Source organism: Limulus polyphemus, unplaced genomic scaffold (assembly GCF_000517525.1).
Source record: "Limulus polyphemus unplaced genomic scaffold, Limulus_polyphemus-2.1.2 Scaffold3125, whole genome shotgun sequence".
Lineage (NCBI taxonomy): Eukaryota > Metazoa > Arthropoda > Merostomata > Xiphosura > Limulidae > Limulus > Limulus polyphemus.
In genome coordinates this window covers 101,115-112,680 of record NW_013668735.1, presented here as the reverse complement: position 1 = coordinate 112,680, position 11,566 = coordinate 101,115, and the positions used below count along the sequence as shown (strand labels likewise).

General features: G+C 31.9%; 1 protein-coding gene across 4 annotated transcripts in view; it reads right to left on the bottom strand.

The window, feature by feature from the left end:
* Positions 1-319: 319 nt before the first annotated feature.
* Positions 320-11,566, bottom strand: part of LOC106468708 — a 111,815-nt gene continuing 100,568 nt past the window's right edge. For all 4 annotated transcript variants that reach the window (XM_013929150.2, XM_022397071.1, XM_022397072.1 and 1 more), the window contains one exon: positions 320-7,631. In XM_013929150.2, the coding sequence (XP_013784604.1) occupies positions 5,524-7,631 (2,108 nt within the window). In that variant the 3' untranslated portion in view covers positions 320-5,523. The remainder of the gene's footprint in view (positions 7,632-11,566) is intronic.

Below are 11,566 nucleotides of genomic sequence, written 5' to 3'. Positions count from 1 at the left end.
TAAGTAAACTTTTTCTAAATAATGTCACAAGATGCACGTGCTTAAACTCTTACCATTACACAAATGTTTCTTTGTTGATGGATCAGAGCAAATATGCTCTATAATTTTTGAATTGTTGACATTTTCTTTCTTAAAAAGTCCAACTTTTATATAGAATTGAAGACTAAATATAATTTTGTAGTCTATACAAAACTAATCGGTTTTACATATGTTTCCTAAAGCAGTTAATAGTAATAAAACATGGTTAAATAATTTTGATTTTACTTTTCATTATAGTTACTACCATGTTCAAATCAGGCCCTGATATTAAACTTTTTTGTTAAAGAGGATTGTGAAGTAAAATAACTTGTGTTAATACAATACGTTTTTCTTTTTTCATGGCTATTTTGAGTGGTAATTGTAGCAACAGCTTCATTAAGTGCTTGTATGTATATAAGACAAATAAAAAAAAAAATGTCTTAGAAAAAAAGGGGGGTTTATAATATACACTACTCTTTCCAAATTTCTTAGAAATATAATTCCACATTTTACATGTAATACTGCATCAATTGTATATTATATACACATACTTTGTATTTATAAGGTTCAGTAAAAGTATTGAAAACAGAAAGGGAAATATTTGTCTTGTGTAACTGTTAGTGTACATGTACTGCTTTTACAAAGTACTCAGAAATAAAATCACAAATTTTATCTGTATCCAGAAAAATACATTTATTGTATTTTGCATGAGCTTAGCAAATAACACTGATAAATATTGAATTAAAGAATAATTACAACATACTTGTATACATTCTAAACTGGGAAGCTTTTGCTATACAAGTTTTACTGTCAATACTCTAAAAGGTGCAACACGAAAACAAAATTTTTCTTTGTACACAATAATTACCAGATTGAAGCAAAGAGCAAGCATACTGAAAGAATAAAATACATAGTTTGAACATCAAAGTATTAAACTATATGCTAATAATACTATATTAAATTGTACTAAATAACATCATCCCTTATACTTTATTATCTCTAGAATGACAGTTTTTGTTTAAAATTTATGCCTTATCTTGTACTTGTTACGTGGTGTGTTTAACATTATGGTACACTACTCAATGTTCTGAATATACAACAGGATTAGTAGTTTGAATCTCAGTTGTGTGGTCATATTGGTTAAAATTACAAACAGTAGTTAATACATTTATTGATGCTGAAAATCCTAGTCTCTGATGTTTTATTTTTTATCCTTGCTAAGTTTATTAAGAACATTCAAATATTCTGTTATTAAAGAATATAAAAATACTACAGGCTCAATAAAGTCTTAGAGGACACTACCATGGCTATTTGTATCTGCAAGCAACTTAACATTCAACCACTTCATAGCTTATACATTGTTAATATCAAGAAAAATTTTAACTTTATACATAGGCTAGAGCCACTTCAGAGTTTCAGCATCATTAGAACTTCAGTAAAATTAAACTGGTAGTGATTATTTTGGATTTTGACAACAGATCTGGGAATATGCTTTTCTACTATGTAACATGCAAAATGGCATCTACATTAAACATTACATCTTTCCAAGGTTTATGATGTTAATCAGCTAAATTTAGGAAGGTTTTATAAGGACAGTTCTTGTATTATCTTTGTTATTGGCATCATTTCAGGTTCCATGCTGAGTTCTTCTTTAGCATGGAGCCTGAAATGTTGTCATCCACAGAAAAAAAAAATCCTTATTTAGATGTCAACCACATTACCTAAAGCTATCTTCAAAAAAGACATAAGCTAAATTAGATATTAGAAAAACCCCAATTTTGTTACTGAATTTTGAGAGGATAACTTGCAAATTTCCTGGGTCTATTGTTAAAAGAACTAGCCAGAATTTTTTGTCATTCTCAATAGAACTGGGCAATTAATAGATTACATTGTTTACCATTTCGTAACTATCAGTTAACCAAATTATGAATAAATAAATTATTATCATGAAAATAGTCAAATCAAAATTAGTTATTTCTAATCATTCAAATTATCCAATTAAACACCTGCCACCAACTCTTATGCTACTCTTTTTTTTTACCAACAAATAATGGGGTTGATTGTGACATTATGATGGTCCTACAGCTGAAAGAGTATACATGTTTGGCGGCACCACACGTTGAATCAGTTACCCACAGTTCATAATGAGATAGTCAATCCTATTCGTTGGTAAAATATAACCCAAAAGTTGATGGTGGGTGCTGTCAGCTAGATGCTTTCCCTCTGGTCTGAAGTTCAAAATTAGGAAAGGTGACAGAAAACCTTAATAGTTTAGCCATATCTCAAAAACAAAAGAAAAAATATGGCTGAAAGGACAAGCTTGTTTGTTGGCAATGGGAATCAATCCCATGGCCTTCAAATCGAATGTAAAGGTACTAATCAATTTTCTATAAACAATAAAATCAGAAAATTAATATAGCATTAAAGTTTGCAAGTATCGGATATTTTAGTTAGGGTAACAAAACACAACATGTATATAAACAATTTTCTACTTTGTACTTTATGTTATATAGAATAATATAAAACCTACTCCATGACTGATTATGTATAAGTAAGTATATGATTGTATTATAGCTTTTGTAATGTGCAATGATAAACACGTAATAAGGATATAGATGTGTTCAATTTCTATTTTGTTGATTAAAAGTCAATGTCATGAAGTAATGTTTATTGTAACCAACACAAATTCAATTATTCTGCTCTTGTGAAAATTTGTGGGGAGCAACCAATGGAACATTATTAATCACGTCTTGCAGGTTTTGACTAGGTTCCATATGTATAAGATTTTCTCATACAACAGTTTAAGATTAAAAAGTTACTTAATCCTAGCTAAATCATTGTACCTGAAGATATCTGTCACGTTAATTTAATGGTTGTTTGAAAATGTCTAAGAAACTCAAAACAAGTTGAAAATAGGAAGATTAGTCTCACATGAGAAGAATCAATTCATTGAATTAATTGATCAATTTGCCAGGAGATCTATAGGTTAGCAAATTCAACTAATCACCCAGTTCTAATTCTCAATATTTATTTTCAAATTTATGTATCAGATAGACTTTAAACTTTTTTTTTGTATTGCTTGGAAGTCCTATAGTTCACATTTTTTAAAGCTCAACTACTGTTAGCAGGTGTCTAGGAGGCTACTCATTTAAGACCTTATGAACATCAATATATAAACTAAGAATTGTTTTCTTTAAGTTGTTACAAGACTGATGAAGAAGACTGTACAAGAGGTTGATTGTAATAACCTCAGATCACTGAAACAAGGCCATGCATTTTTTTTTTAATGGAATATCAAGGATGTGCTAATTTCTTGGCTACCCTGAACTCTGAAACATTGCATAGTAATAAACTGTGCTCTGGCATATGAAGATTGCTCATACAATGAAAATTAGATATTAAATTATGTACAAAAATGTCCTTTTCAAGAAAATCTAGTAATCCTGTTTCAGAAGAATTGTCACCATTAGAAGTCACCTGAATACCACATACACAAAGCAACTGATTATATCATTCTGATAAAGAAATCTGTATTTAATTTGTCAATAAATGTTAAAGTACGTACCAAATAAAGTAAAATAAAGTAACATTAATTCTGTGAAATTATACTGAACATAAAAGCATACAATAATTTCTCAGAAAAAAACAAAAGAAAATGGAAATCCATAAATTGTCTAAGTGCTTCTAAATTGGGGGCTAGGAACAGCAATATGGTTTTAGGGGACCACAACACACACAAAAATATGCCATCACCAAATGACCCTGATGTTTGTAAAAAGCTTTCACTAATAGTTCGTACCATTGTTACAGCATAAAAAGGGGGGGGGGGACTGTATGAAGAAAGGAATAATCAACTGCACCCTCAGGGAAAGTTATTTACTCCATTATTTTGGCTTCATTGGTTGTGGTCCTTAGTGAGAATGCTTATGGACATGAGCTTGGAAAGTTTGAGAACTTCTTAACTAGTTTATAAGGATTTCTTTCAAAGTGAAAATAAATCTTGTCAGAAAAACAAACAAAATAATTTCTTTACTCAGCTCTTTATACAAATATCACTGATAACAACATAGAAAATCTAATAAAATTATACCTTAAATTTGTACTTACATTATTTTTGCAATGAATACATATATACCCATATAAACAACTGAACTTTAAAAGTTCCATAACCTCCCCCTCCCCCCCAAGTCTCAAATTTGTTCATAAAAACAGTTAAGTATTGTTTACATTTTAGCAAAAATTTCCATATCCCCCCCCCCCCCCAAGTCACAGATTAGTCCACAAAAACAGTTGAAGTATTGTTTACATTTTAGCACATTTCTCTGTTTCAAGCTACTTCACATAACAGAGGGTTGATTATGTTATATCAAAGTGATTTTCAGTATGCAAATCAGCAAGTCTTGTGGCAAGAACAGCATATATACATTTGTGGTGGAATGGAATGTATCAGAAGTACATTTTGACTACCTGGCATATTGTAGGTATTGCCACAGAAAATTTATCACTTTTGGGTAGGGTATGTAAAAACCCTTTCTGATGCAATGTTTCATTTAATTAGTGGTAAAAGCCATCCATGTGTCTCAGGTAAAATTATGCAATATAATCAAGAAGGATCTGGAGAAGTGACACAATTCATGTATACAAATTTGCTTCTATGACATATCCATTCACATGTCAAATAGCTTAAGAAGCTGCATAATTACATGGGTATTCATGATTTTCCATATGAATACATACTGGTCAAGTCACCTGATGAGGTGCCTATGGATTTCTGTGTGATCAGACTTGAAATGAATGCTGGAAAACTTATTCTTGTACATAAGACAGTTCATGGAAAGCAAGCAGGGTGGAGTGATGTTGTTCAAATGTGACAGTCTTATGATGGGGCCTTTTGCAATGGATACTACATTGTAAGGCTATTGTCAGAGTAAATGGTTGTCAGATAGACAACTGTTATGATATAGTGAGGCTCTAAATTAATTTTAATATAACATTACCATTTAACCTCTCTATTATGTACTTACAGTCCATGTGTTAACTGCCTTCCAGATAAGCACAAAAGCACTGATTTTTAAAGAAGTTGTAAGAAAAAAAATGACTATGTAGGCTTATCATCAAGAACCCAGAGAATTTGAAATATAAAAACATTTTGTGTTAAACATTGCTAATCTCTATTCTTTTCTAAGATTTATTTTCAACAGAGCATTGCTAATATACATATTTAAATTAAGTTTCTAGTTAATTGAAGTGATTTTTTATGCTTTTGTAAAAAAAAAGCCTCTAGAAATATTTGCCATGAGTACATGCGATTGCGTATTATAGTCCATGTGAGTAAGAAATTAATCTAGTCAGAATATAAATTATTTGGGAAGTATGAATTTTAAATCTGTCTTAAACATAATGTATTTTATGATATTTTATTCTCTTTCAATTACAAAGTGTATTATTGTTCATTAGACATTGGCATATGAAAAAGCACATGTTAATATTTGTTGCGATACCAGATTAGAGGCTATCCTGAAACATTTTTCGTTTGGAAATAGTCATGAGACTTGTTTTGAGTTTTCTTTTGACAGGAAGCTTTAGGGAGTCATCAGACTTGCGGAGATCTTCAGAAAGTTCATGAAATTTTTGCATCACAGTCGTCTTTGTTTCATGAGATAGGGAATTAAATAGATCTGTGATTGTATCTTTTTCAACATTTCCAGAGGATTGAACATTGTTTTTATTACTAAAACCATTGAACTCCTCATCAGGTGTCTGGACTAATCCAATATTTTCTGGTTCCAGCTCATGTCCAGTAAAGTGTGACTTTTGTTTCTTTCTAGGAGACACAACAGGCTCAGCTGCCTTTGTACCCTGAATTTTGGAGATATTAGTCAGAGAGCTGATCTGGTTTAAATCTTTACCAGTGAGTCTTTTGGTGCATTTGTTGGTAAGGTTTTCAATAAAGTTTATTAATACAGTGAGGTCACCACTCAAGTATTCTTCCCATTGAGAAACTGGTTTAATTTTATTTTGCCCCAATGTCTTATATTTGAGACTACTGTTATTTTCATGCACTGATTTGTCCCAACAGTGGGTAAGAAAGTGTAACTGTTTGGTGAAAGATGAAGAAATCTCATCCAGATGTCTTTGAAAGTCTACCAAGATGACTTCTTTATGGGGTGATTCTGATATTTGTACATGTGAGTCTTGATGAATGAAATCTGCAATGTTACTTTTGAACTCTTGTTTTGCACAGTACACTGGGTGAAATTCACCATCTTCAACAACTAGGGGCTTTAATTTGTCTCCTGTAGAAGAGTTTTGGAAGTCCAAAATACTACCCAAAGCTTGGGATGATTCTTCTTTGATGCTCCCATTATGAATTTTGGAAGAGTTTTCCTCTGAGCTCTGTTCTGTACTTGATGTAGGCCCATGAAAAACATTATCGAGATCTGAAGCTAGTGGTGAAACCTCATTTGGTGGAAGAGTATCAGAGCTAGCATTATTAATACAAGACTGTTTTGATAGCTCTGGCACTTGTATCTTTCTGTGCCCCATATGTTTTTCAGCATCCTTGAGTTTAACAATATCTTCATAGATCATCTTCATCAACCTACATTTTTGCTGTATTCTCTTTTTCAAGGTCCTTTTCTTTCTTTTTTGCTTGTGAAATTTTTTGCTCATTTTGAGCCGTTGTTCTTCTTGCAATAAGTCTGCATTCAGGAAGTTTTTCATATCATCAACTGTATCAATCCTCTGTTGACCACCAAGTTGTTGTGGGGACAAAACTTCAGACTCTGACAATTCAGTTTTTAATGAATCATTTTGTTTGTTTAGCAGTTGTTCTAAACAGTGAGGTTTCTGAAGGGGTATATCTGGAGAAATTACTGAACCATTGGAAATAATTTCTTCAGGTGATTTCAGCAAATCTTGTGAACAACTTGACATAGATGGAGTACTGACGGATAAGGTTGTTGATTCATGTGACTCTGCAGTGCTTGGTGAAGAAATACTACAATGTTTTTCAATGAAAACAGGTTCTGTTACAGTCATAAAAGAACTGCCAGACACACTGTGGCAGCTTTGATTAATGATATTTTTATTCCCAATACTTCTTGTTTCCATTTTAAAATTATTTTCATGTGTAGAATCAGAAATAGGTGACAAAATGTGCAAATTTGAAGAACATTTATTATTTGCTGATTTATCTTGTGAAGTTTGATCTTCAGTAAAATCTCTTTCTTTTATAGTGACTTTTTTCTGAGTACAGTTTTGCATACTTTTAGAAGAAGGTGACAAAATATCTGTGTTCTGAGCATCTTTGTTCCCAAGAGGTTCACTTACAGAAGAATATGTACAATCTTTTTCATGCACAAATGAGTGCGTAGGAGCAGGGTTAGTGACAGAGTGAAATAATTCCTTTTGTGCTGTATCTTGTCCATCAGCTTTATTTAGACGAGGATCAAAACTAGTTAGTGACAGTCTTGGAAAAATAACTTCTTTTGTTTGGGCAACTTGTGATGCACAGGGAGTGAAGTTGCTAGTGGACACCAACTTTGAAAAAGCTAAAGTATGTTTCTTCTTCAGTGATGCAGGAAACTGTTTCCCAAACCTTTTACCTGAAACTGACAAAAACTTTGAACCTCACTATACAGAATTTATTTAAGCAGAAACAAATAAACAGTCACTTACTATAATACATATTTTTCTTCACTCATTCAGCTTCAATATCAAAATTTAATTAATTTTGTTTATACAAAATCAGATGCCCTAACAGACACATGAAAAGAATATTTTAAGTCTAATAATACCCCACTGTCTTGTTGAATGTTTAGACATGAAACACCAATGACTAAGGAAAGAAAGAAAGTACAGTTGGTAAAACCCAAACTTTTTACAATAGAAAAGACTGATTCAAATAAAATAGTTTTATCTTAAGGTATCTTATAAACCCAGATAGTTATCAGACATTAAAGTACTTAAATTCTGTTTTATTATCTTGCCAAGACTCACAAAAAACATGCACAGAAATATTATAAAACCCAAAATTTAGACAAACATTGCTAATGCTAATATCTTATGGAAGATATCAAAGTTAGCATGGAAGGAATGTTGCTTTCTTTTTGTAGTGTGCACTTCATCTATTTTAATTGTTTTTAATTTATACGTTAAGATGCCTCAAAACCTTTCCTATACTTCTTTCCATACTTGACATAACAGGCTTAGCAGTACTTAAAATTATACTAATACAAATGATAAAACTATGAAGAGTCAATACTGATTAAAAATATAAATATTATAAATATAAAATATTAGCTTTCACTGCTTTTACAAGTATTAACACTATATCAATTTCATTTGCTTATCAATTCTGCATAAATATAATTTGAGTATTAGTGTTTCTTTTGTGAAACCTACAGTTATGATAAGTTTAATAACAGAAACACCCTAAATCCAGCTTTCATCTGATGAATAATAACTAGAAACTAATCCTTGTAGTATGCAAGCATACTAAGTGTTTTCTGCCCCTTTGTTTAACATTAAGATTATTCAAAATTTTCTTTCATGTGCAATATTTTCCAGATCAGGGACTTATCTCAGAGCAGTTGAATGGGGCCCATTAGCTGGGGGTTCAAGTATATTGAGTTATGGAGTGTGTTTGTGTTTCTCCCTGAACTTTGACTGAGTTCACTACACAGAAAGAGACAATATACAAATGTACAATTGAAAAATCTTTATTACACACTTAAACAAAATACAATACAAAACACTAGAACAAGTGTCTAGTGGACGTGTTGAATTGGCAACAGATATGTGAAAAGAACCTTTAATAGTTTCTCTTACCAGTTCAGTGTGCACCCCCATTGTAAACTATAATAAAAGTAAAGAGTAAAATTAAAAACAACCCCAACAAGTTAAAAACAGAAAGCCAATTTACTAAAAGCAACATTAAAGTGAAACTTAAATTTAATATTTCACAAGTCAGTAGAAATTACATCAACCCTAGGAAAGTTCTCTTCCACTTTCCAAGGCAAACCTGGCTTTATATACAAAAATACACTAACATTACACAAAGCCAGGCTTGTGCACAACTCCACTTTGTACATGCTATGTTTATCCACTGCATTCTGAGCACAAAGAGTGGGTAAGCCCCTAGCTATTATCCGATTCACTGACAAGAAAGACAATCATCTACCTCACAACATTACAAGTTATCTCTCCTGTAAGAAAACATGGATAACTGCCAATTAGTGAATTCACATGCCATGTGCACTGGAGAAAGTGAAATTTAATTGACTCCCTGCATCCAAGCTAAACCGAAAGAAAATACAGAAATAAAAAAAATTACATATTAGCTATGGGGGGGGGGGTTAATGCATGGTAAAGTTCTTTACTACACATTTCCTTCCATCTTTCTTCAAGGCTGACCTAGCTGTCCCTAATTCTAAATCTTAAAAACAACTTTATTTGTGTGTTGCTCAAGAAATAAAGATAACTCACCCTAACCTCAGTAAAGCCACTTGTCTAACAACACTCACATATACAATGGCAAAAACAATAATAAAATCTAAGTCCTTAATAAAAATGGTTAAGAATACTTACCCACCTACCTTATAAGGGAGTGGTCTAATACATTACACTCACAAAACATAAGGAAAAAATTAATTACTCTTAAAAATGGAAGCACTTTACATAAATAAGTCCCTTAAACAAAGATAAAACATATTACAAATTTCAATACCCTTTCTGCAAATAAAATGCCAAAATAAACCCTTGAACAAGGAATCCCATCCCATTTAGGGGGACAACTAACATATGTTTTTACAAGAAAAATAAAAACACTTTTAAAACAGTTAAAATGCACCCTAAAGATCACCCCCCCAAAAAAAAACACATTTAAGGATTAGAATCTTTAAACAAAATCATTTATGTATATCACCTTTATGAGGCAGCACTGAATGCACAATATCCCCCCCCCCTCTCCCTAAGAAAAAAGAATACATACATTGTAGAAATAAAAAGTTTAATCCTAAGCATATATATATATATACACTGTAAAAAAACAAATTAAATGTAAAAATTAGCCATAACAAAATGCATAGACAGTGAAACTCCTTTAAAACAGCTGTCTTTGGGACTATCAAAACTGACTTGTTTAGAGGGGTGGCAAGAAAATTTTGAACTAGGGTTATCCCCCTTTTCTTGAAATACATTTGGAATGTTTTGTTTCTTGTGCATTTTTAATTTTTGTGTAATAAATACTGTTAGCTATTGATGATGAAATACAAATTAAATATAGTTATTGCTATTTTAATTAATTTTATGCAAATAAAAAACATAAAACCAATGCCAATAACAAATTAACATGACATAGTATAACATGTTTACATGAACAATAAAGAGTACTATAACAAAAATAAAGAAAAACATTTAAATTCAAGAACTAATACATTTCACAGGTGCACCCAAGTGCCTTATTTAATGTTTGTGCACTTTCACTGTAGAAACATTTGGATTGTTGCTCATTTCACTTATTAGCATCTTTTAACAATACAGTTCTCTAACTCAATGGCTTTTCTTGTGTCTTGGATAAAATTGATGTTGTTTTTCATTGAATTTCTCTGAACATTTGAAGTGTTTCTTCTATTGACTGTTTTGGTTGTTTGATTGGGGTGGGTCTGTGATTGTGATTGCATCTTCTATGTCATCTGCATTGCTGTTATCATGTTGATGGTGGTTGAGCAAGTCTTGTTCCCAATCATCTGATTCATATTCTGTTGGCAGTGCATGGTCAAAATAGGTGTAAATGTCTGTTGGCACCTCTCGCATTTCTTTTGCTAGGTGAATTAATGGAATGTTGTCATCATGTCACTATTGGCATTTGTCTTATCTTTCATTGGAAAATCTTCTTATCTGAAGCATTTACAGATGGTGATATCCTCTGTGTTTTTCTAGGCATGTGATATCCGATAAATGCATCAAGAATGGAAATCTTTCTGTAAAGTTCTGAAGTAGATTGACTCTGGTTAGTCTGGGTCAGTAGGGATTTTATTATGAGCTTCTGGTATTTGGTTATGAATGCTCTAACAGTGCCCTGGTGCATAGGTTGAAGAACTGATGTTGTACTGACTGGTAAAAATTGTTGCATTGTAACACTGCTGAGTTTGAGTTCTTATGAGCGAGATGCAGCATTTACTAAAAACATTAGTATCTGACATTATTGAAACTTCATGGTTGTGTTGACAGTTCTTATCCAGTCAGTGTAAGTGATGGATGTCATCCAAGATTTTTTGTTTGCCATATAGTAGACAGGTAGATGACTGGTGTTGATATTCTCAAAACACCAATGGTTTTGTGATTTCAAAGTCATGAATGGTTTGAGCCTCTCCCCAGTTAAACTACAAGCCAAAATTAGTCACCTTTGCAGAACATGTCTTTTTAGTGTCTTTCTTTTTTATTATGTTACCAACTGTAGATTAGCATACCTTTTACTTTTCAGCAAAATCACACTAGTCGGGACTTGTGATCTTTAACAAGTTTTATCACTAAGTGATAACTT